Below are 27,466 nucleotides of genomic sequence, written 5' to 3' on the forward strand. Positions count from 1 at the left end.
AAGTATTACTGTTGCACCAAACACTCATATCATTCAGGTGTCCAGAGGTAAGTAATATATCTGATTATTGGTGATACTGCAGATCATCAATGATCAGGTATATATCTGTATTTTTGGTGATACTGCAGATCACCAATAATCAGACCCTCTCTGTGTTACACCGATCGTTACAGAACGGCAGACCAAAATACAAATGGACGCACTCACCAGCCGTCTGGGCACACTTACCACTTCGGTGGAAGACATCAATCAAGTGCTGGGCTGCCACCAGACGTTAATTGACGCTTTGTCTGGATCTATAAAGACCCTCTAGACGGCTGTGAGTGAAGTGCGATCTCCTCCTAGCACAGACATACGTATGCCTGTACCTGAAAAATGTTCTGGTCACAGATCTGACTTCCGAAATTTTAGAAGTAGAGTGTTATCATACTTTGAGTTAAGACCTAATTCTTCAGGAACTATGGCCCAAAGGGTTACCTTTATTAAAACTTTGTTATCAGGCGATTCTCAGACCTGAGCGTATAGCCTTCCCATCAGTCACCAGGCCCTAACCTCTGTAAAGGAATTCTTTAAAGCTATGGCTATAATTTACGATGACCCAGACATTGCCTCGACTTCTGAGAGGAAGCTCAAACTGTTACGTCAAAGCAAAAGTCCGGTTGAAGATTATGCTGCTGAATTTAGGAGATGGTCAGTATCGGCCAGGTGGGACACATTTGCCCTTTTAGATTGTTTTTTATCACGGTTGTTAGATGAGGTCTCCGATCTTATGTTAAAGAGAAACCCCGACCAAGAATTTAACTTTATCCCAATCAGTAGCTGATACCCCCTTTTACATGAGAAATATAATGATTTTCACAAACAGACCATCAGGGGGCGCTGTATGACTGATTTTGTGCTGAAACCCCTCCCACAAGAGGATCTGGTACTGTACGGTACTCTGGGCAAACTGCCACAATGTAACAATGTTCACAGACAGGAAATGGCTGTTTAGAGCTGTCTGCAAGGCCAGAACAGCTAGAAACAGCTACATAACCTGCCCACAGTAAAAATGTCACCATGTAATACATGTCAGAATATGAATCTGGGAGAGGAAAGATTTTACAATGAGCAAACACTGACTAAATCATTTATACATAATTATGGTAAAAATGAAGCACTTTTTTTATTACATTATTTTCACTGGAGTTCCTGTTTAAGTCAGCGTGAACCTAAGTCCATCGATGAGGCCATTTCATCGGCCATCAGGATAGATCGCCGGCTGCGCTATCAGAGACAGACCCGGGGTAAAAACCATGTGAGAATGGTGTCCCACGCTGCACCCTCAGTGACTCCACCTCCACCCGCTTCACCTCCACCGGAGCCAATGCAGATTGGTCGGTCAAAGTTGTCTCAAGTGGAGCGGAAACGCAGAATATCAGAGCATCTCTGTCTTTATTGTGCAGAGGGGGGTCATAGAGTGCAGAATTGCTCTAAGAAGTCGTGAAACGCTACAGCCTAGGTGTAGTCGGGGGTAATACCCTAGGCGTGCAATTTTTACCCCTAGATGATAAACGTTTGATTCTTCCCTGCACTATTTCGTGGGAAGACAGGTCTGAAGTCACTGAAGCCTTCATCGACTCAGGCTCAGCGGCTAATTTTATGGATTACGAATTTGCAAAAAAACTGGGTATTCCGGTCACCCCGGTAAAACCACCGATTCAGGTTACTGCAGTAGATGATTCTCCTCTGCAGGGTAACAGTCCTCTGTCACAGACTCCAGAAGTGGGAGTCACTATCGGGATCTTGCATAGAGAGAGTTTGCTTTTTTTTGTGTTGCGAATGACAACCTCCACGATCATTCTTGGCATGCCTTGGTTACAACTTCACTCACCTCAGATTAATTGGGCCACTGGTCAGCTGACGAGCTGGTCTTCCCATTGTTTTCATCATTGTTTAGCGAAGGTATCCTTGGGTGAGACCAAGATTTACGTGGAAGGATTGCCAGATCAGTATTCTGAGTTTGCAGACGTGTTTTGTCCTAAGTCAGTCGATAAACTTCCTCCACACTGCCCTTTCGATTGTCCTATTGATCTCCGGTCTGGTTGCATGCCCCCTAGAGGTCATCTCTACAATTTATCTGGGCCCGAAAAGTTGGCCATGCAGGAATATATCCGTGAAAACTTAGCTAAAGGGTTCATTCGCCCTTCCCGGTCGCCTGCTGGAGCAGGTTTCTTTTTTGTAAAGAAAAAAGAAGGAGGCCTTCGGCCGTGCATTGATTATCGGGGCCTGAATAAAATCACAGTAAAAAATCGCTACCCATTGCCTTTGATAGACAATTTGTTTACGCAGGTCACCAATGCTAAGATTTTCTCAAAGTTGGATTTGCGGGGTGCATACAACCTGGTACGGATCAGAGAGGGCGATGAATGGAAGACGGCCTTTAACACACCCGATGGGCATTACGAGTACCTGGTGATGCCCTTCGGGTTGTGTTACGCCCCGGCCGTCTTTCAGGAGCTCATCAATGAGGTGTTCAGAGAGGTTTTAGGCAAATTTGTCCTGGTATATTTGGATGATATACTAATCTTCTCAGCCAACCTCTCAGAGCACAGGGATCATGTCAGGTTTGTGTTGCGCAAGCTGAGACAAAACATGTTATATGCCAAATTGGAGAAATGCATTTTTGAGGTAACATCTGTCGCCTTTCTGGGGTACATAATTTCAACCTCGGGCCTTTCTATGGACCCTGCCAAAGTCTCTGCTGTTCTGGAGTGGCCTCAGCCGGTGGGACTGATCTCCAGAGATTCTTAGGGTTCGCTAACTACTATAGAAGGTTCATAAAGGGGTACTCCACTGTCATCGCACCCCTCACCAGCCTCACAAAGAAAGGGGCAGATACTAACCACTGGTCCCCCGAAGCTCTTGCTGCTTTCTCCACCCTGAAGGAATTGTTTTGTACTGCACCCATTTTGAGACACGTCGACATCTCCTATCCCTTTATTGTAGAGGTAGATGCCTCAGAGGTTGGGGTAGGGGCTGTGCTGTCTCAGCGTTCTGGGTTGCAGGGAAGGTTACACCCGTGTGCCTATTTCTCCCGTAGATTTTCACCCGCAGAGAAAAACTACGATATAGGCAACAGGGAGCTCCTAGCCATTAAATTGGCCTTTGAAGAATGGCGTCATTGGCTAGAGGGAGCAGAACATACGATTACAGTTTACACTGATCACAAAAATTTGGAATACATCGAGGGGGCTAAGAGATTGAGTCCCCGACAGGCTCGGTGGTCACTGTTTTTCTCGAGATTCAGATTTATAATTACGTACACCCCGGGTAGTAAAAACATTAAAGCAGATGCTTTATCCAGATGTTTCGAGACAGAGACAGCACAGCCCTCAGACCCAGAGACTATTATCCCACAGAAAGTGGTGTTAGCAGCCACAGAAACCTGGAGGAACTGGACTAAACTTTAAGTCCCTTCCAGCAGGATGTCCCTGAAGGAAAGCCTGAAGGGGTCATGTTTGTACCGTTGCCATTTCACCTCCAGATATTGCAGATGTTCCACTCCCACAAAAATGTTGGACATCCTGGTGCCACCAGAACACAGGACCTTGTTGCTAGGTGTGCATGGTGGCCTTCATTGGCAACTGACTGCAAGGAGTATGTAAGAGAATGTGCAGTGTGTGCAAGAAGTAAACCCTCCCGTCAGGCACCTGTGGGAACATTGCAGCCTTTACCCACCCCGAGTGAAACATGGACCCATTTGTCCATGGATTTTGTGGGTGAACTCCCGAAGTCTGAGGGCATGTCGGTCATTTGGGTGGTAGTCGACAGATTCACTAAAATGGCCCATTTCGTGCCCCTGAAAGGATTCCCCTCGGCCCAGAAGTTGGCCGATCTCTTCATCCTGCATATCTTCCGGCTACATGGCATTCCGGAAAATATAGTGTCAGATCGGGGAGTCCAATTTGTTTCTAAATTTTGGAGGGCATTCTGTCATCAGTTGGGCATGGAACTTTCATTTTCGTCATGCTACCACCCACAGACCAATGGTCAAACCGAGAGAATTAATCAATCTCTGGAACAGTTTCTAAGGGGTTATGTTGCAGATGCACAGACTGATTTGGTGAAGTTCTTGCCGTTTGCAGAATTTGCACACAATAATTTGAAAAGCTCTTCTTCTGGATTCTCTCCATTCCAGGTGGTAACAGGAAGGTTGCCTAGGTTCTCCCCATTGCCAGTAGCTTCTAATCCGTTTCCAGCTTTGGAGGCTTGGCAAAAGTCATTTAAAAAAATTTGGGGAATTGTGAAAAAGAATCTAGAGAAGGCTTTTCAGAGTCAGAAAGGACAAGCTGACAAGAAACGTTCCATAGAGTGGAAGTTCCGGCCAGGAGACTTGGTCTGGGTGTCCACTCGTCATTTGACTTTAAAACAGCCTTCACCCAAGCTAGGACCCAGATGTGTGGGTCCTTTCCCAGTAACCAGGAAAATCAACAATGTTACTTATGCCATTGATCTTCCTGCCAGCATGCGTGGTGTGAGATCGTTCCATGTATCCCTGCTTAAGCCAGCAGTGCATGTAGATTCCACTCCTCCTCCCCCTGTGATGGTGGATGACCAACCTGAGTATGAAGTGGAAAAGATTTTAGACTCACGTATTGTACAGAACTCAGTACAGTATTTGGTTCACTGGAAGGGTTATGGCATTGAGGAAAGAACATGGGTACCTGATTGCCGCATGCATGCAGATGAATTAAAGAGGGAGTTTCACGCCCTACATCCTGAGAAACCGGGTAGGAGCTGTCCGGAGTCCACTCCTCAGGGGGGGGGGGGAGGGGTACTGTGAGAAAACGCGGAAAAGCCACCGCGTGTGCTCAGGACAAGGCGGCTGATTCCGCGTCTAATGCGGCGGTTTGCACGCGTAGGTCTACATCTGCTAGTATAGCTGAACGCGGAGAAACCGCCGCATGCCCTGATAGCGGTGCGGCTGGTTCCGCGTCCAGCGTGGCGTGTGGTACACAACACATGTCTGGTGTGGCTGGGACTGATAGTCCACACAGGTTCAGAAGGACGCACGCGCGCGCTGAGAGGCAGAACTTTTATGACAGCCAGAAGGGAGTCAGCTGACCAAGCCGGTCAGCTGACGATTCAACCAGTTCCCATTGGTCCAGCACTTAGGGGAGGCGCTGGAGAGCGCTGTGCTATATATACTGGGTGCTGGTCATTCACTGGTTGTCTGCCGTTGCGATCACTACGTGGAAGCACTCAGACCTTTTTGTCAGAATCTGTGTTACCATTCTGTTATCCTTCAGACTAGTTCCAGGGTGTTGATGATCACGGACCTCGCACCCAAGATTAGGGACTTGTGTTACCATTCTGTTCTATGTCAGACTAGTTCCAGGGTGTTGATGATCACGGACCTCACACCCAAGATTAGGGACTTGTGTTACCATTCTGTTCTATGTCAGACTAGTTCCAGGGTGTTGATGATCAAGGACCTCACACCCAAGACTAGGGACTTGTGTTACCATTCTGTTATATGTCAGACTAGTTCCAGGGTGTTGATGATCAAGGACCTCACACCCAAGACTAGGGACTTGTGTTACCATTATGTTATATGTCAGACTAGTTCCAGGGTGTTGATGATCAAGGACCTCACACCCAAGACTAGGGACTTGTGTTACCATTCTGTTATATGTCAGACTAGTTCCAGGGTGTTGATGGTCAAGGAGCTCACACCCAAGACTAGGCATTGTTTATTATCTGTTATGACTTTCTGCTTTCCTGACCACTCTTCTGATCACTGATTCGGTACTTCGCTATATCTGATATTCTGTTGTCGAACCCTGTGTGCCTTAGGATTACCGAATCAGCCTCCTGTCCTTGTACTTCATCTGTCCGTGTGTTGCCGACCTGGCTTGCACGACCTCGAGAACTATCTCTCCAGTTAAGAGATAGTTCACAGATCAGTCAGTGACATCCTCCTATTGGTGTCACTCACGTTCTGGTCCTTCCTACTCCCAGCCTGACTCCTCCCTTCGGGAGATTCTCAGGCTACTGGAAGGTACTTGTTCTCTAAGTGCAGTATTCCTTACTGCCCTTGTACCTGTTCTCCAGGTACTGTCCTCAAAGTATTACTGTTGCACCAAACACTCATATCACTCAGGTGTCCAGAGGTTAGTAATATATCTGATTATCGGTGATACTGCAGATCATCAATGATCAGGTATATATCTGTATTTTTGGTGATACTGCAGATCACCAATAATCAGACCCTCTCTGTGTTACACCGATCGCTACATGGATGTCACTGACTGATCTTGGAGACTATCTCTTAAGTGGAGAGAGATAGCTCTCGAGGTCGGACAGATAAAGTACAAAGACAGAAAGCTGATTCGGTATCCAAGTCAGGCAGGGTTTGGCAACGTGATATCAGATATGAGTGGTCTGAATCAGAAAGCAGAGGGATAGTCAGGAAAGCAACAGGTCATAACAAATAACAAACAATGCCTAGTCTTGGGTGTGAGGTCCGTGGTCTCTACACCCTGGAACTAGTGTGATGTATAACAGGATGAAAATACAAGTTCCCTAGTCTTGGGTGTGAGGTCTGTGGTCTCTACACCCTGGAACTAGTCTGAAGTATAACAGAATGAATGATAGTACAAATTGCCTAGTCTTGGATGTGAGGTCCGTGGTCTCTACACCCTGGAACTAGTCTGAAATATAACAGAATAATAACACAAGTAATCTGGCTCAGTGTGAATTCCCAGGTCCTCCTGGTTCAAACACACTGTTGGATCTGACTAAGGTCTGAGTGCTTCCACGTAGTGATCGCAACGGCAGACAACTTGAGAGTGGCCAGCAGTATCCATATATAGCGCATTGCTCTCTGGCGCCACCCTGAAGTGATCAACCAATGGTTACCAGCTCTGAGGTCAGCTGACCGGCCTGGTCAGCTGATCCCTCTTTGGCCATCATAAAAGTTCTGCCTTTCAGCGCACGCGCGCGCGTATTCCTAAACCTGTGTGAACTAACAGGCTCAGCCACACTAGCTGCAAACTGCTGCGTGCAAACCGCCGCGATGGACGCGGAACCAGCCGCCTTGCTGTCAGTACATGCGGTGGCTTTTTTACGTTCTGCCATGTCACTAGATGCACGCTTCCGCATGCAGACCGCCGCGTTGGACACGGAATCAGCCACCTTGCTGTCAGTACACGCGGTGGCTTTTCCGCGTTTTCTCACACATCTAAGTGCATTTTGAGTATTTTTTAATATACTACATATATATTTATATAGTCTTATAGGATTTCTATTATGGTTAAAACACCAAAAAGAATTTTATGTACAATATTTGTTAAAATGTCTTCTTGTGTATATTGTCATTTCTGTAAATCAAGCGTTCCCTGGCACAGTTTTTCTTTTGTTTTTTCCCCCCCCCCAGTGTTTCTCCTAACTTGATTGCCTGATGAAGCGGGAGTTTTGCCCATGAAACGCGTTGCATACCTGGGTATTCCCCAATAAATAGTACTGTTATAATTTAACGGCTTATTGGCTGGTCTGTTTTTTACCTGAGGGAGGTGTGTCCACCTGCATCCCTCCTCTTAAGTGGATTTTAATTATTTTATAGTTGTTGGCGCCTCTGTTATTCTTGCTTTTGCTGCTTCTGCTTTTGGTGTTTATTTACAGCCGAGGTACCAACGCTAGGTGCCATGGCCCGTTACATTGCCTGCTGCCACACGTCTCTCCTCCTCCTGCTGCTGTATTCAACCTCCTCCTGTCTGTGTTCCCACCGCCAGGCTCCACAGAATTATGCGCTGCTGCCATGCGCCACTAGCTATTACGCCACTACAATAGCTACACTGTGTTGTAAAAAAAAATTCTGAGGTTTCTGGGTTGAAAACTGTGCTGTCCCAGTTGTGTATTGGACACAATGTGAGATTCACGACTGCTGTCCGGAACCTCCTGCTGTATGTTGTTTATTATTACAGCCGTGGTACCAATGCTAGGTGCCATGGTCCGTTACATTGCCTGCTGCCACATGTCACTCCTCCTCCTGCTGCTGCATTTAACCTCCTGCTGTCTGTGTTCCCGCCGCCAGGGTCCGCAGAATTATGCTCTGCTCCCATGCGCCACTAGCTATTACGCTACAAATTTAGCTGTCCTGTTGAAACATTTTTACAACAGTTGAGTTCTGTAAGGGAAAAAACATTAAGTTGGGTACAAGAGGAAGAATATGAACACACAAAAAAAAAAAAAAGAAGAAGAAGAGTTTTCCATCCAATTTTTTTTCATTACACCTATTTAATTGTGATTTCCCTTTAAAAAAAAATTGCTTTAATGCCATCCGAATTTGTAATCACGACTATTACCCAAATTAAATTACCGATCACAACTCGAATTTGAATTCAAATCAAATTCTATGGTCGTGATCACGGCCGAATCCGAATTTGACCCGGACCCGAATTCGAATGTACTCGAATAGAATTTGGGTACATTCCAGCATGCCTGCCGGACACTGCGTGCGCTCACGTAGGTAGGTGGGTGCACTGACTGAAGTGAACAACAGTTAGGTATAAACAAATGGAGACCGAGAGCCCAATATAGTGTAGTATGTTTTGGAAATTGAGGTAATGGTGAAAAAGTAAGTAATATACTTACAAACCTGGGTTACCCTTTAGGCAACCACTGAATACGCAGGTGGGGAGATTAGGCCTGTCCCCACTCAGGGCTAAGATGTCGCTCTCTGTAGAAGGAGAAGAAGAGGGTTTTTTCACCCTTCCACCAAGGGTGGATAATTCGATATGTATGAAAATACAGAGGCGCCAAAAGAGTAAAATATTCTAAAAGTTTTAAAATTGCTCAGGTGGCGGTGGTGGCCCGGCAGCACCCAAAGACAGACACGATGCTGTTGATTGAAGATATAACAATTTATTCACATACTCCCATAAAAAATGCAACGCGTTTCACGGGCAACATCCCGCTTCATCAGGCAATAAGAAACTGGAGTATCTCACTGTAATAGGACAGAAGCAACAAACATCAGGGCGCTGCAAGGGGGTCACTGTGTTAAAACATATAAATGGGTAATAGTATCTACTATGTAGAGTGTATAGTACCAGTAAATTAGGTATTAGAGTGGAGTTTTTAGTGTAAAGCACAACTTTAGGGACAATGAAGTGAGGGGACTGAAGGGCTGGTGTAGGGAAAATGGTATGCAAACTATGTGACTGGGAAACTGATTAGCACTTGAAAAGCTGGGTATATATCAGATAAATTCAAGTCAAGGCTACAATAGTCAGGTATGGCATAAATAAAAGCTCATATACGAGTATGGTGTAGAGGATAAAATAGATGAGAGAAGACACTTACCAGCGTGGGGTCCAAAACGTGCTTGGCACCTCTGTGCTGTGGTGTGGATAATGAGCTCTTTATATAAGGAGCTGGATTGAGAGGGAATGGTCAATTAATTATGCTAATGGGGGGCTGGGGGGGGGGGCGTGATAGGTAATGTATGTATGTACAGGATCATGCTGGGGGTGGGCATGTTTGGGATGGGTAGGCCAATGGCGAGATTGCACTGGGGTAGGCGGGTCAGACGCCTGAGAGCGGTGTGGTGTAGACGTCACACCGCATGGAAGTCCGCCTGTCCGCGTGTTTATGCGCAGTGTGGGCGGCGCACTAGCTCCCAGCAGTACTGCGCATGCGTGCGCCTCGTTAGAGTGGAAGTGGAGGGTAGGACGGGGGAGAAGACGTACGTGGCGGCGTGCGCATGCGTATAGATGCGGCCAGCAAGAAGCCGCCATGTTGGTTATGGGCAAGGAATGCCCAGTGTGCACCCAGGTGTTAAAAATCACGGATGGATATTTATTAACCTACCTCGTGGCAGGATGTTGTGCAGGCAGTTTGACTGGAGGGGTTTGTTGTAAACGCCCCCTGGTTTCGTGTGTTGTGAGGCATAATATCACCTCTGGTGTATGGTATTCTATTAGCAGAATTTCTTGCTGCCATCTAGTGGTGTAAAAGGAAATTGGAACCAACTTGAAAATAAAAGATTTCTGTGTGAGTCCATTGTATGATATATATGAGAATTGATAACCAGTTTGAAGTTGAGTGGGGATATTACATAAAAGACAGAATCATGATCAAATATATATGCAAAATGATAAGACAATCACAATATAATGGAATTAAAAATAGTATAAAAATAATAATAAAGACATAATATGTCATATTGTATAGTACACGTATGATATATAAATGGTAATGTTATAGGCATGAATAAATTAGGAGTATGGACATACACATATATAAAAATACATAAAAACTAAGATATAAAAATGTACATTAAATTCTTTATAAAAAACCTTACAGATACACGTAATATATAGATATATAAAAGGAGACGACGATATTAAAAAGAGAAAGTATACTGTAAATGTAGTGAGTTAATGAATTTTTTCGAGTATGTCGTTTAGACCGTCTGGGGTTAGGGTCTTGAGGATCTGTATCCAAAACATCTCGCGTTTTTTCAGGGAGTCAAAAGAATCGGGACGGTTGTGTGGAATTGATTCGATGAGAGTGATGTGAAAGAGTGTTGGATCGCAGTTGTGATGGGTGGCAAAGTGACGCGAAACGCTGTGTAAGGGGTATTTATTGATGATATTTCTTTTGTGCTGTCCTATTCTGCTACGCGCTTGTTGAGTGGTCCTGCCAACATACTGTAGCCGACAGGGGCATGATATAATATAGACAACGAATCTTGATTCACAATTCATAGTATCTCTGATAGGGAATTCAATTCCAGTAACTTGAGAGGAAAAAGATGAGGTCTTTACGATAAATTGGCAGGCTAGGCATTTTTTGTTGTTACATGGAGCACATTCTGGTGGACCGGTACTAGAGTCATGATGCGTGTCTAGTGGTATGTGGCGGAGTTTACTGGGAGCTAGTATACTGCGGAGGTTAGGGGCGCGTCTGTAAGTGATGGTGGGTCTTGGTGGTATAATGGACCTTAGATGGGGATCTTGTAGAAGGATTTCCAATCTATCGTTAAGGATATTTCGAATAGCTTGGTGCTGGAAACTGTATTTGGTAATGAATCTGGGCATTTCTGTAGTCTGAACATCGGAGTGGGGTTTTGGCGAGTTGGTAAATGTAGCTTTTTTGTATGCATCTTGTAGTAATTTTTTAGGGTATTTGCGATCGATGAATTTCTTGGTGAGAATTTTGGATTGGGAGTTGTATTGTTGTATATCTGTGCAATTACGGTAAATTCTCTTGTACTGGCTATATGGGGTGTTTTTGGTCCAAGGGCGGTGGTGATAGCTGTGATAATGGATATAATTATTGGCGTCGACGGGTTTAAAGAATGTTTTGGTTTTGATGCGGTGTTGGTCTGTGTAAAGAATGAGATCAACGTATTCTATGGATACTGGATTGTGGTGGGATGTAAACTGTAGGCCGGCTGGGTTGGTATTGAGATATTCAAGGAAGGACGGGATTAATTCGGATGTGCCCTTCCATATAAATATTAGGTCATCTATATATCATTTGTAGAATACTATATTGTTTGAGAATGGGTTGTGGTTGTACATTTTTAAATATTCTAAATATCCCATGGCTAGGTTAGCGTAAGAGGGGGAGAAGGAACTTCCCATAGAAACGCCGCTGACTTGGTGGTAGGTTTTATCTTGGAAGGTGAAGACATTGTTATTAAGGATAAACTCTGTGCACTTCATGAGGAATGATTGTTGGGTTTGTGGCATGGAGCTGTTGGAACGGAGATAGTATTGTAAAGCTGTAAGGCCAAAGGTATGTGGTATGTTAGTATAAAGTGAGGTAACATCGCAAGTTAGCCAGATGTAGTCGTTCTGCCAGGGTATCAATTGGAGAAAGTTGATGAGGTGTTGGGAATCTTTAAGGAAAGAGGGTAAAGACCTTTGTAAGATTTGATGTGGGGATGATATCGGGGATATTGAGTTCCTGTAAATCCTTCAAAACTAGGGAGTAGAAAGTATCAATATAATTTCCCTTTGAGGCAGTTGGGTAGAAACGTGATCGGCCTTTGAGTTGGGTGTTGATGTATTTTTCAGTCTCTATCTCAGCGGTTGATGCGGAAACTATGGGGAGTGTGTCATCTGAGGTAATGATGAGCTGGGTCGGGTCATTGTGTAGGGTGGTGGCATGTTTTTTTAGGGCAAAGTGTCTTTTTAAAGTAAGTTTGCGGACGTAGGTGTTGAGATCACTGAACAGCTCGAATAGGTTAGATTGATTGGTCGGACAAAACGATAAGCCCTTCTCTAGTAAACTGGTTTCATGTTTGGTAAGGATGTGTTGGGAAAGATTGAAAATGCTCTTTTTGGTTTCTGTGGTTGTGGAGATGTCGGACGTGAGGGGATGAGGTGTTATCTTTTGTTTCTTTTTTCCTTTGCCTCTACAGCCTCGTTTTCGGTGTCTGACAATGGTCGTTTCATTTTGTTTGTGGGTTTCAGAATGGACTGGGATGAAATGGGACTGGGCAATTGTGTGCACAGAACATTCTGTGACAGCGAGGCTGGTAGTTCTAAAAAAGATGGTGACAGGGACTGGTTTTGAGTTTCAGTATTGTGGGTGTGTTGGGAGTTCTTGGGTATGAAAAATTTGCAGACATTTGTTTGTGGGGGAGCTGTGGGGGGAGATGGGGGGGCTGGTGTGGGTGATTCTGATATTGTAGGCGAGTTTGGGCCTGAGGTGTAAGTGCTAATTTGAGATAGCCCTAAGTTGATGTCTATTACGTCGTCAGTTGATGTCTTGGTGGGGGAGGGATTGTCATCCTTTGGTGATACTGCTGTGATGGATTTTTGTATGATCAGATTTTCTGGTGGATTTGAGTTGGTGAAGTTGAATGTGGATGGGCTGAGAAAGGTATAGATTTTGCTCCTGTCTGCTACAGCATGTGGACCTTTGGTATCAGGTTTGCCTTGAGCTGTATTGGAGGGAATCTTGGGGTTGAATTTGATTTTAGTGCGGATGGATCGTGGTGTTTTGGGTGTATTTTTTGCGGGATCAGGTTTCTTGTAGTTGAAGCTGTTGGGGGGGGGGGGGGTGTATTAATTTGGACAAACTAACTGTATTCTTGGTGTTGGGTGTGGGGTTGGAAGTGTTGGGCGGTGGTGGAGGTGGTGGGTGGGGGTGTGGGGGTTGGCCAAAGTTAAGAGGTGGTGGTGGGTAAGATGGGTAATGGTGTGGTGTGGGTTTGGGAATGGTAAGGCTCATAAGTGGTGGTGGTGGAAAAGGTGGACAAATGATAGGTGCTGTTTGTATAGGTAGGGTGGGTGTGGGTCGCGGTTTGCGTTCCCTTTCCCTATGTTCAGCATAGGCTAATCTGTCGCGGTTAAGTTTTTTAATTTTTGTTTCTGTGGTGTCCTGTTCGAATCTTTTGACTCTTGTGGTTAGGTTTGATAGAAGGGGTAAACAGTTAGGTATATGCAGTGATAGGTATTACAATGTGCACCTGTCACACACGCAGGTAGTCATTGAATGTGCTGGGCTTGGCAGTGGCACACACTGTAGGAATTACCAAGGCTGTCTATGCAACACAAGTGTCTGTGGGACACACACACACAAAAAAAAAAATATAGATCACAGGAACAAGATTAGCGCTCAAAAGAGCTGTTGAGGGGTGCTTTTTTAGCAATAGGAATCAACAAGGTTAAGCTAAGAAGCCTACAAGAGCCTAACTAAGCTTTTCCCTATGAGAGTCTGCAGCAGCTTTCCCTTCTCTAATTAATGCAGACACACGAGTGAGTCCAATGCCTGACGCTGCCTTTTATAAGGGGGGGGGGGGGGCACTCCAGGAGGGAGTGTAGCCTGATTGGCTACAATGTGCCTGCTGACTGTGATGTAGAGGGTCAAAGTTGACCCTCATGATGCACCACGGAAGTTCGCTGGTTCCCGTTCGCCGGCGAACCGTTCGGGCCACCTCTACATATTACAAGCCAAACAGTATTGCCTTCTTCACTGCACACCATAGCATTACATAGATTAAAAAAAGATAAAAAAAACACTGATGCAAGCAAATAACAGATTAATGCCAACAGAACAGTCAACTTACTTTTAGTTGTTTTGTTTTTATTTGATAATTGGTCCCATATGTCCTCACAAAAGTTTGCAGCTATGTCAGCCCACACCTGATTCGTCTTGCAGGTGTCCTTATAGTCAGGATGCTTCTTGTCATACAATTCCTGATGGTCCTGTATCTTTCTTATTAGCTCCTCCGTGTTAAACCGCGGATAGTGTAATGGTTAAGGGCTCCAACTCTGACACAGGAGACCTGGGTTCGAATCTTTGCTCTGCCTGTTCAGTAAGCCAACATCTATTCAGTAAGGAGTTCTTTGGGCGAGACTCCCTAACACAAGAGATGGCCCGAACCTCTGATTTTAGGTTCGTGAACTGCCATAGACTTCAATGGGGAGGCGAACTTTGAAAACTAGAAAAAATTATGGTGGCCACAAAAGTGATGGAAAAGATGTTTCAAGGGGTCTAACACCTGGAGGGGGGCATGGCGGAGTGGGATACATGCCAAAAATCCCGGGGAAAAATCTAGATTTGACGCAAAGCAGCGGTTTATGGGCAGAAATCACATTGAATGCTAAATTGCAGGACTAAAGTGCTTTCAAACATCTTGCATGTGTATACATCAATCAGGGAGTGTAATTAGAGTACTGCTTCACACTGACACACCAAACTCACTGTGTAATGCACCGCAAACAGCTGTTTGCGTAGTGACAGCCGTGCTGGACTGGTGCACACCGTGGCGATAGCGGTTTACAAGCCCATATGGTCACCGGGCTGTGGTAGCTCAATGATAGAACAGTGACTGTCCAGCTGATCAAATTTGGTCTGTCCACAATGAAGCAACAACCTTATTATCTTCTTGTATGTAGGTAGGCATAGGTAGATGCCCCAGTATAGGTAGGTAGGCATAGGTAGGTGCCCCAGTATAGGTAGATAGGCATAGGTAGGTGCCCCAGCAGTTAGCTAGGCATAGGTAGGAGTCCCAGTATAGGTAGGTAGGCATAGTTAGGAGTCCCAGTATAGGTAAGTAGGCATAGGTAGGTGCCCCAGTAGTTAGCTAGACATAGGTAGGAGTCCCAGTATAGGTAGGTAGGCATAGGTAGGAGTCCAAGTATAGGTAGATAGGCATAGGTAGGTGCCCCAGTAGTTAGCTAGGCATAGGTAGGAGTCCCAGTATAGGTAGGTAGGCATAGGTAGGTGCCCCAGTAGTTAGTTAGGCATAGGTAGGAGTCCCAGTATAGGTAGGTAGGCATAAGTAGGAGTTCCATTATAGGTAGGTAGGCATAGGTAGGAGACCAAGTATAGGTAGGTAGGCACAGGTAGGTGCCCCATTAGTTAGCTAGGCATAAGTAGGAGTCCCAGTATAGGTAGGTAGGCATAGGTAGGTGCCCCAGTAGTTAGTTAGGCATAGGTAGGAGTCCCAGTATAGGTAGGTAGGCATAAGTAGGAGTTCCAGTATAGGTAGGTAGGCATAGGTAGGAGACCCAGTATAGGTAGGTAGGCACAGGTAGGTGCCCCAGTAGTTAGCTAGGCATAAGTAGGAGTCCCAGTATAGGTAGGTAGGCATAGGTAGGAGACCCAGTATAGGTAGGTAGGCATATGTAGGTGCCCCAGTAGTTATCTAGGCATAGGTAGGAGTCCCAGTATAGGTAGGTAGGCATAGGTAGGAGTCCCAGTATAGGTAGGTAGGCATGGGTAGGAGACCCAGTATAGGTGGGTAGGCATAGGTAGGTGCCCCAGTAGTTAGCTAGGCATAGGTAGGAGTCCCAGTATAGGTAGGTAGGCATAGGTAGGTGCCCCAGTATATGTAGGTAGGCATAGGTAGGAGTCCCAGTATAGGTAGGTAGGCATAGGTAGGAGTCCCAGTATAGGTAGGTAGGCATAGGTAGGTGCCCCAGTAGTTAGCTAGGCATAGGTAGGAGACCCAGTATAGATAGGTAGGCATAGGTATAGGTAGGTGCCCTAGTATAGGTAGGTAGGTAATCATAGGTAGGTGTCCCTGTATAAGTAAGTAGGTGCCCCAGTAGTTAGGTAGGCATAGGTAGATGTCCCAGTATAGATAGTTAGGCAGGGCCTGGCTGGCACAATAATAACCATTACCAAGGTCCAGCTGCAACAGATAGGGCTGTATAATGCAGTGTCAGTGGGCAACACAAAAAAAAGACACATCAGGAGAACATTAGCTCTCAAAAGAGCTGTTGAGGGGTGCTATTTTAGCAATAACAATCAGCCAGGAGCAAACTAACAAGCCTACAACAGCTTGGACTCCAGCTTGGACCCTGATACTCTGGTGTTTAAATACAACAAATGTGTGTCCTCCACCTTTGAGACCATTGCTCCTCTGCGCACCAAATATCTTACTCCACATCATCATGCACAGTGGTTTGATAACGCTATAAAAGAGCTGAAAAGACAAGGCCGAAAACTTGAGAGACTGTGGCGCAAATCTCAGTCCCCAGAAGACAAACATGCCTTAATCCTCCACTTGAAGAGCTACCAAAAGGTAATCACGGGAAAAAAATCATCCTTTCTATCACAAGAGATTGCAAATGCAGTTAACAAACCAGCCCAACTGTTCCGCACAGTGGAAAAAATCTGCAACCCGGCATGTCAAAAACTTAATATCGAGTCTTCAAAGGACCTCTGTGACCAATTTGCCCATTTCTTCACAGACAAAGTCTCCGCTATAAGGTCCGCCATCCAACTTACAGCATCTGAGCCTAATATAGCGCCGAAGACCATTAGCAGAGACAATGTAACACCTTGGTCTAACTTCAAAGAAATTGATGAAGAAGTCACATCAAGCATCCTCCTTCACGTCCGCCTAACTACCTGTGACCTGGATCCTGGCCCAACACAGTTCATGTTGAACTGCCCCGACCTGTTCGTACCGGTATTCCTAAAAATTGTTAACTGTTCCTTAAAATCAGGGATATTTCCTGCTTTACTGAAGGAAGCAATCATCAGGCCTCTCCTCAAAAAACCCTCCCTGGACCCAGATGCAATGACCAGCTACAGACCTGTCTCTAACCTTCCCTTTCTGGGCAAGCTAATTGAAAAAGCGGTTTACCTCCAGCTAGAAGCCCAAATCCTACAAAACAACAGTTATGACCCATTCCAGTCTGGCTTCAGGAAACACCACAACACTGAAACTGCCCTCATCCAAATATGCAACCACCTGCTCATGGCAAGAGACAGAGGAGAGTGCTGGATCCTCATACTGCTAGACCTTTCTGCAGCCTTTGATACAGTTGACCATGACATTTTGATAAACAGGCTACAGGAATACTGCGGCATTGATGGCATAGTTCTTCAGTGGTTCCAATCCTTCTTGAGTGGCAGAACCCACAAAGTGTCTATGGGGCCCTTCCTGTCCACCCCTATATCACTTAAGTATGGGGTGCCCCAGGGCTCAATCCTCTCTCCCCTGCTTTTCACGATTTACATGTTACCGCTGGGAAAACTAATCCAAAAACATGGCCTGACATACCACTGCTATGCAGACGACACCCAACTATATAAAGCCTTCAAGCCTGGTGTGACAGACCCAACTCTAACTATAAACGCCTGCTTACGTGAACTACAGAAATGGATGAATAACAACTGGCTGAAACTAAATGAAACCAAAACTGAAGTTCTTCTGATTGGAGGGCAGAGCATGATAACAAAACAACTTAACTTGCAGTCTTCACCACTGGGAATAGGAGGCACGGATCTACGCAGCTCTGATCATGTGCGTAGCCTGGGAGTTCTAATTGATTGGGATTTAAACTTCAGAACTCAAATCTCTGCTGTGGTGAAATCATCCTATTTTCACCTGAAGAACATTGCAAAAATCAAGCACCTCATACCCCCAGAAGATCTGCCAACCTTAGTCCACGCCTTCATCACATCCCGACTGGACTACTGCAATGCTCTCTACACTGGCCTTCCAAAAAAGGTCTTGTACCTTCTACAGCTGATACAGAATACTGCTGCCAGACTGCTAACCAACCAACCCCGTCACTGCCACATAACGCCAGTCCTGCACTCCCTTCACTGGCTACCTATAGAATGGAGAGTCCTATTCAAGATCGGCCTACTGACATTTAAATCCCTGAATAATCTAGGGCCTGGATACATGAAAGATATGTTGCAGCTACGTAGCAATCCCCGCATTCCCAGATCAACAGGTTCTAATAACCTAGTCATACCCAGAGTCCACTTGGAAACTTTTGGTCCCAGAGCCTTCTGTCATGCTGCCCCTACGTTTTGGAACTCCTTACCTCAACAGATCAGGACAGCTCCATCCCTGGACGTGTTTAAATCCAGACTGAAAACCCACCTGTTCAGTTTGGCATTTGCAGAAATATAACTTTTGTTGTGTGAATACTTCATCCTACTAATTACTGAATCTGAGAGAGCCTAAGCGCTTTGAGTCCTATGGGAGAAAAGGGCTATAGAAATGTTATTGTATTGTATTGTATTACAACAGCCTAACTAATCTTTCCCTATGAGAGTCTGCCAGCAGCTGTCTCTTCACTAAGTAATGCAGGCACACGAGTGAGTGTAAAGCCCGGGGCTGCCTGCCTTTTAAAAGGGGGGTGGGGCTCCAGGAGAGAGTGTAGCCTAATTGGTTACAATGTGCCTGCTGACTGTGATGTAGAGGGTCAAAGTTGACCCTAATAGTGCACTATGTGGGGCGAATCGAACTTCCGCAAAAGTTCGCGTTCGCTGGCGAACGCGAACCACCGAAAGTTAACCTGGAACCGTTCGCATGAAAACCATTCGGGCCATCTCTACCTAACACTGCTACTGCCTACTGAGTGTGCTCTAGTGGCCTGCCTCACAAGCGCTTTGAGTCCGACAGGAGAAAAGCGCTATACAAAAAAAGTAATTATTATTAAACCAGCTTTTACTGTCATTTTGGCTTTTTCTGCGGCCTTAGCTTGCTGTGCAAACAGGAAGTGCAGTCTGACCCGGAATGACTTCCAATTAAAATATCCACTGAAGAAATACCGCTTAGGCAATCACCACATAAAGCAATTTTGTTAATGTTTTGTGCTTATCCTATACCTTCCATTGTAGCAAAATCACCCTAAAAATGGTACATGCAGCGCTTTGCTGAGCAGAAAGCCGACAAATCACGCTGATATGAACTATCACATAGTGATTCATTGCACAAACCTTTTTAGGGCGATTTTTAAAATCGCCGGTGCTGAAATAATGTGCTCAAAACACCCTAGGTGTGAACGAGCCCTAAGGTTGTTTTTTTTTTTTTTGCCTTCTTCTGGATTAATTGGGAAATGGGAAATGTGTGACTGTGTGACAGAAATCTACCTTATATATTTATTTATTTTTTTAAACCATTAAAAACATTGGGCAGTGTATGGTAGGTAGCTGTCAGAGAAAGCAGAAGTTATCTATTACAATACCTTTATATACTTACTGCCAGACAATCGAGCTGAGCTACTGACCCGACATTCATGTAGTGGGAAAGCCATGGTCCAGAAATGAGGCGATTTCCATAGTACTTAACTCCAGTGCTAAAGAATAATATGGGGTAGTTACCATAGCTCAGTACTGGTTAAAGTGACTCTGTAGCAAAAATTACAATGTTTTTTTCTACCATCCTACACGTTCCTAAACCTATTCTAATGTGTTGTGGCTTACTGCAGCTCTTTCTACTATAACCATCTCTGTAATAAATCAATGTATCTTTCCCCTGTCAGACTTGTCTGCCTGTGTCTGGAAGGCTGCCAAGTTCTTCAGTGTTGAACTGTTCCTCTATGCACACTCCAGTGTGTGTTTTATTTACATAAGCCAGCAGCTTCTCTGCTATCTTATCAGTGATAGAAGAGAGCTGGATAAAAATTCTCCTCTGGAGGCTGTGAAAGGAGCTGGTCTGTCACATACTGAGGAATTAACGACATAGGCAGAGCTGTCTGCAGGAAGCCTGTAATGTTCAGTGCATGAGAGAAGCTGGGGACAGAAGGTAAACACACACAAGTGATCTCTTGAGATTCAGAAGTAAGGCTGTATACAGCCTGCTTGTGTATGGGTGTATTTTCTATGTGTGGACATGCTGTACATCAACCTACTTCCTGTTTTGGTGGCCATTTTGTTTGTTTATAAACAAACTTTTTAAAACTGTTTTTAACCACTTTTAATGCGGCGGGGAGCGGTGAAATTGTGACAAAGGGTAATAGGAGATGTCCCCTAACACACTGGTATGTTTACTTTTGTGCGATTTTAACAATACAGATTCTCTTTAAGGGCTCTGCCTATGACGCAGGAGACCAGAGTTTGCAACTTGGCTCTTCCTGTTCAGTAAGCCAGCACCTACTGTATTCATTGAGGAGATCTCTGGCCAGAGCCCATAACAATGCTACTGCCTATAGAGTGTGTCCTAGTGGCTGCAGCTCTGTTGCTTTGAGTCTGACAGGATAAAAGCACAATATAATTGTTCTGTGTCTTGTCATTCGCTATGCTACTTCAAATCATAATAACACTTGTTTCCAATCTCTTCTCCAACCAGGTGTGAAAAAACAAGAAGCTGACATTCACTATAGTTCAGAACTACCACATTTTAAATGGTTAACCAAATGATTCCACAATAAGTTGCATCAGTCCTTTACCACTCACTGCCAAAATGAGGATCATAGCGGGAGAATATCTGCTGGTTACTACTATGGCTAAATATTAAGTGAGTTTAATTATGGAGACCTCCATCTTTAGAAAGTACATAGTCCGACTGTGGCCTGCTTGGATGGACTTTAATGGAAGAACTCAGGATTTTGTGCAAATGTATCTAAAGACATTTTAATACTACAGCATTTTTCATGTTTTGCTCTAGATTTACTCAAAAGTAATAAGTATTTTTGTATGTGTATATTTACTTTAAATAGAATAGAATACATGAAACCAAAAATATAATGTTGCCAGCCATGTTCCCTTGAATTCAAATTTCAACTTTAGGAAATGGTATTGTATGTAAAGACTTGATTCTTGTACAGGTATATATTTCACTTAAAGAAAACCTGAACTGAAAATTAAAAGTCAAAATAAGCATACACAAGTCATACTTGCCTTCCATGTAGTCTACTCCTCAGTGTCTTTCTCCTCTCCGGCGTCCTATTTGTTCTCTGTGATCGAGGGAATTTTCCGTCCTCCATTTTGAAAATGGCCATTACCCATAACAGCTTTCTGGTCAGCACACAGTTAAACTGTAACATCGCCCACTTGAGCCATAGGGAAACATGGACATTACCTGGTACATCAGTTTCCCTCTCAGCTATAACTGACAGCAACTGATATTTTACTGACATCAACTGATATATTTCAGATCTGACAAAATATTGTCAGAACTGGAAGGGATTATTGTCAGAAGAAAATGGTGAGCTTCTGAGAGGAACCGATGGCATGGTAACTATGCAATGTTCATTTGAAGTTACCTCATGTGTTTATTTTAAATATTTTTACTCAGTACAGGTTCTCTTTAATATTTTGCCATTACAATAAAAAGTGACAGTGCTTGGCTTTTGTTATACCATGGAGTTCACAACTGTGTACATATATTGAGTTCAGTCATCTATTTAGCAATTTAATACATACATGGATTTCTAGCCCTGTCCAGACACACAATTGCAGGGGCTGTTCTTATCTGAATATAAGTTTATTTATTAGCTAAGGTCAAATAAATAATTTGGAACATCTTCACCTGCCACTTTTTGCACAACAGACAAGACTTTCAAAGCAAGATTTCCATCTTGAAATTGGCCTCTGCCCCATCCCCTAAACAGCATAGCAATGTATGCCAAACAGCAGAAGTAGCCCTGCTTACCCATCATGCTGTTAACTTGTATACTTGCTTAAAGAGAATCTGTATTGTTAAAATCACACAAAAGTAAACATACCAATGTGTTAGGGGACATCTCCTATTACCCTCTGTCACAATTTCGCCGCTCCGCACCGCATTAAAAGTAGTTAAAAACAGTTTTAAAAAGTTTGTTTGTAAACAAACAAAATGGCCACCAAAACAGGAAGTAGGTTGATGTACAGTATGTCCACACATAGAAAATACATCCATACACAATCAGGCTGTATACAGCCTTCCTTTTGAATCTCAAGAGATCATTTGTGTGTTTCTTTCCTCCTGAAGCTCACTAAAGAGTTACAAGCTGATTGTTTGTTTACTCTTGCAGACAGCTCTGCCCGGTTGTCTGTAATTCTGCAGTATGTGACTCATCAGTATGTGAACAGAGGATTTATCCAGCTTGGAAAAGATACGAGAGCAGAGAAAAGCTGGCTAATGTAAATAGCACACACACACAGGGGAGTGTGCATAGAGGGGGCATGCTTAGCAGATCACACTGAAGAGTTGGCAGCCTTCCAGACTCAGGATGACAAGTCCGACAGGGGAAAGATAAGCTGATTTATTACAGAGATGGTGATAGTATAAAGTGCTGCAGTAAGCCAGAGCACATTATAATAGGTTTAGGAACCTGTAGGATGGTAGAAAACACAATGACATTTTTGTTACAGAGTCCCTGTAACTTTAGGTCACATGACCAGATTTTTGACACATATAAGATGACATTTGAGTCTTCAGCATACTAATCCTTTTCAGTTACACGGTATTGATTTCCCAGCTACTGTATAAAATTTTTGCTGTCAACATATTTATGGGTTTTTAGACAGTTTACTCAATAAACATCATAAGGATAAAGACAATGAAAGGCTTTGCTGGAGACCATCTACTAAACCAGTCTGCCGGATTCTGTCCCGGCAATATGAAAGGAAGGGAGGGGTTCCTCCAATAAATGTAAAATATTTTATATTTGTCATCATGCAGCCGAAAAAAGGCTGCTATTTATTATTATAATTTAGAAAATAGATTTCATTTCTGAAATCTTGTATTTTTTTAACTATCTGGACGAATATGTTCATCCAGATAGGCTGTGCTGCTTGTAGTGTGCGGTGTGCGTGATCGCGCGTGCTCCTGCCGCCCGCCGTTAGCCCCCCGATCAGTGAATGGGAATATAATTCCCATTCACCGATCTAAGTTCCCCGCAGAAAAACCGACAGTCTCTTCACAGAGACTGCGGTCTTTCTGCAAAAAAAAAGTTCCCGTCTTCATTCTAGTTCCTGGAAGCGTCATCGTACACTTCTAGGACTTTTTTGACTGTGGCCATCTTGTAGCCAAATAGAAAACTACACACACATAATTTTTTTTAATAAATAAATACATTCAATTACATTTAAAAATTAGCTGTTTACTTCCCCACACCAAAAATTACCCAAATAAATAAAAAAAATAAACAAATTACAATTAAAAAACAAACAAACACATAAATAGTTACCTAAGGGTCTGAACTTTTTAAATATGCATGTCAAAGGAGTATATTAATATAATTTTTTAAATTATGGGCTTGTAAATAGTGATGGACGCAAATTGAAAAAAATGCACCTTTATTTCGAAATAAAATATCGGCGCCATACATTCTGATAGGGACATAGTTTAAATGGTGTAATAAACGGGACAAAAAGGCAAATAAAATACATGGGTTTTAATTACGGTAACATGTATTCATTTTAAACTATGATGGCCAAAAACTGAGAAATAATGAATTTTTTCCATTTCATTCTTAATATTCCTGTTAAAATAGATTTAGAATAAATTAATTCTTAGCAAAATGTATCACCCAAAGAAAGCCTAATTGAAGGCAGAAAAAACAAGATATAGATCAATTCATTGTGATGAGTAGTGATAAAGTTATTGGCAAATGAATGGGAGGTGAAAGATGCTCAGATGCAAAAAATGTACAACCCTGTGGGCTTAAGTGGTTAACGCTGCGTTACTGTCACATACAGTAGGTACATAAAAGCATACAGACAATGAAAAATATGCTTTCCTGTACCTTGTAATGCGTGTGTTTAGAGATAACGCACTGCAAGCAGTGCGTTACCATAATGCTACACGTTACAATGCTACACTAACATCGCAATGTGAACAACGCATAGGATTACCATTATAGTGCGGTAAGCTGTGTTATAAGAGTTTATAACGCAGCTCCGCAATGTCCCACTGTGAATGTAGCCTCAGACTTTAGGGTTGAGATGGACAAGGTTTTGATGGACAACTGCTAGTGTCTGTATTGAGATGTATGGAATCATTCATCTCACGCTGTTTATCATTGATCCCTGTCATTTAGTCAAGTGCTGCAGTGGATCGAGATATCCCAAATGCTACATGCAGGGTCAGCGATGTTCATGGTTATGGTATCCCCAGTGCCAAACGTTTTTCTGTTCATTAGCAGAGAAACATTTTTAGAGTTTGGCCATAGCAAAATGAGCAGCCGGCCATGTGAACCGACCCTAACCCATTGCTTTTTCAAGCAAACAATAAATCTGTAAATAAAGATGTACTACTAGGTTATACAGTCTATCCTCTGCGCTTTCTCTAAAATCCAGATTCTTATGCATCCTGTAATCACCCGTGCTCCACAGAGATAAGTGGCCACCACCAAGGGATAAACCACAAAATAGGCTTACTTTTGCCCTCATGGAATCTCAATTTATTGCAAGTCACACAAAAAGATAAAAGTTCAACTTACATTGAGGGTCCATGCATGCTGGACCCTGGTCGCTTAACCATTTAATGACAATGTATCGTATTAAAACGTCATGCTTAAGCCTGTTAACTGTTAGCCGGCAACAGGACGTTTTAATACGTTGCGCGACCCCGCCACCACCGCTCCACACATGTGCGCGCCGCTATCGCCGCCATTTCCGTCAGGATCCTGTGCTAAGTGGTTGGGGTCCTCTACCCAATCGCAAAGCCTGGAGTGAATGGACGTGACCGCGAACAGCGGCCACGTCCATTCACAAAAACAGGAAACTGTCACAGTTAACAAAATGTAAAAAAAAAGAGCGATCACTTCCTATAACAGGAGAGTGTTCACTAGCGCCAACTTGTGGCCAAAAGGTATACTACACATACAGGCACATACATAATATGTACATACACAACATAAATAAAATCAATAAATTACAACCCCCCCCCCCCCCCCAAAAAAAAAAAACGTGTAAAAAAAATCAGCTTAAAATAAATAAATAAATAGTTGCCTTAGGGTCTCAGCTTTTTTAATCTATACTTGAGGGTAAATTAATTTTACTTTATTACATAGGGGCTTGTAATTATGGCCAGAACAAAAAAACAAAAACAAAAAAAAACAGAAAAATAACACCTATATTTCAAAATAATATATTGTCACCATACATTGTGATAGGAACATAATTTAAATGGTTTAATAATCGGGACGACTGGGCAAGTAAAATATGTTGCTTTTATCCACAGGAGAATGTTTAATTTTACAACTATAATGGCTGAAAACTGAGAAATAATGAATTTTTTCCATTATGTTTGTATTTTTCCCATTAAAACGCATTTAGAATAAAAAAATTCTGAGCAAAATGTACTACCCACAGAAAGCCTAATTGGTGGCGAAAATAACGAGGTATAGATAATTTTCTTGTGAAAAAGTAGTAATAAAGTTATTAGGGAATAAAAGGGAGGAGCACTGACAGGTGAAAATTGCTCTGGTCCATTAGGGTAAAAACCCTTGGGGGGTGAACTGGTTAAAATCGCCTATAAGGTATGTGCACAATCTGCATCAGCAGAGTGCAGCTTCCAATAAAAACATTACTTGTCCTTTAAGGTAAAGCCCGTTCTCCTCTCCCGACCAGGTTTCAGCTTTCCACCGTCATCAACGGTTGCATAAGAATCTGGATTTTAGAGATAGCGCCAAGGATACAGTATATAAGCTTGTTAACCTTCTAATTGTGGATTGGAAAACCTCTGTCTGCTTCCACTTTTCCGTACCACGCTGATTTATACTATCTACAAGAAAAATGTACTACTACTAATAGACATATTTATGAATTGTTTGATATATTTCAGTGTAAGATGTTTGTATGCTCTTTTTTAACCAGTTGCTTTCTCAAAAGTATACATTTGTATTTGTTACAGGCAAAATATATTATGCCACATAGTGTAATTCAATAAAGATATTCAATTATGAAAGTGCTTTTCAGTAAACCTTTAATGGCAGAATTTTGCAAGTAATAAATAATTTAATTATTCATCCCCATTTGACCAAAGGGGAATTTACTATAGGGTAACATGAGTAAAGTTTGTCATTGCATCCTTCGCCAATTAAAGTGTACCCGAGGCGACATGTGACATGATGAGATAAATATGTGTATGTACAGTACTAAACATATTAATAACCAGGGTGTTTTACTTGTTTTATTTTGCTGCCTGAAATAGTTAATTTTTAAGGCTGGATATGACAGCTTCTGTCTTGTCAGAACCTTGTCAGGAATATAGTAAACATCACTGATAAGCAAATTACAACCATAAAAGTTTTTTGTGGCAAAATACATTTTCTACATATTTCTGAGAGCAGATGGAGAGAGAAAGGGTCAATATAGTTCATGTATTTTCATTTAGGGACACTTAATAGACTGCAACTGAATAGAGACAACAAAACATTCAATCTACTTTCTAAATGTTTAAATATAAAACAAAATCCTGGGATGTCTTAAAAAGTCATTTTTAGGAGTAGGAGGATAAATATAATTGTTTATTTTCACATCGGGTTCACTTTAAGGGCAAAAGTGTGCATTTAGAATTGGGAGGTAGTTTACCTGTAATGAAAGAATTAAAAAAAAAAGAAAAAAAAGACATTTTAGCATGGTAGCACCAAACATTTGTGGGGCTACTCAGCCAATTAAAGGCACAGCGTGCAATGATGTCCAATATGATCATAAAAGCAAGGGCAGAGCACACAACAGGTTACTGCCGGTTCCTTAAAGGGAAGGTCCGGGGTAATTAAAAATCTACTTCCTCCAGCCCCTGGCAGCCATCCTGTGCCGTCACCACAGCTCCGCCTCTGTAAGGGACCCCTGGGCCACTGGCTGGGTGCGGAGCTGCGGCGAGGGCACAGGACGGCTGCCAGGTGCTGGAGGAAGCCCCTGGCAGTAGATTTTTGTTTTTTAATTACCTCGCATCTGTCCTTTAACCACTAGCTGACCACATCACGATGGGCGTGGCCGCGGCGGCAGCCCCAGGACCGCCCAACTCCGATCGGTGTAAGGTCCTGCGGGCCTGTTTTACAGGAGATCATGCGCTAATGCGCGCGCATGCCTGCTTGGATGGCCTTCAGTCTCCCAGCGTTGTGATCGCCGTCTAATCACCCAAAACCGCTAGCTAATTACCCTGTACAGCGCTGCGATCTAAGGCAGCGCTGTTCTGGGGACAGCCATGTGACACGGCTGTCCCCTTCAGAGGCAGGGAAGTGATCAACTGTCATAGGCTGAAGCTATGACAGCCGATCACGCTGAGTGGCTGGCGGGGGGAGGGAGGGCGGGCGGGGATTGTAAAAAATAT

General features: G+C 43.4%; 1 protein-coding gene across 3 annotated transcripts in view; it reads left to right on the forward strand.

Annotated features, from left to right (window-relative positions):
* The window catches only part of VEGFB (vascular endothelial growth factor B), a 582,522-nt gene extending 556,266 nt beyond the window's left edge, over positions 1–26,256 (forward strand). For all 3 annotated transcript variants that reach the window (XM_068259421.1, XM_068259419.1, XM_068259420.1), the window contains exon 9: positions 20,552–26,256. In XM_068259421.1, coding sequence (XP_068115522.1) covers positions 20,552–20,573 — 22 coding nt within the window. In that variant the 3' untranslated portion in view covers positions 20,574–26,256. The remainder of the gene's footprint in view (positions 1–20,551) is intronic.
* The last annotated feature ends 1,210 nt before the right edge of the window (positions 26,257–27,466 follow it).

Source organism: Hyperolius riggenbachi, chromosome 11 (genome assembly GCF_040937935.1).
Source record: "Hyperolius riggenbachi isolate aHypRig1 chromosome 11, aHypRig1.pri, whole genome shotgun sequence".
Classification (NCBI taxonomy): domain Eukaryota; kingdom Metazoa; phylum Chordata; class Amphibia; order Anura; family Hyperoliidae; genus Hyperolius; species Hyperolius riggenbachi.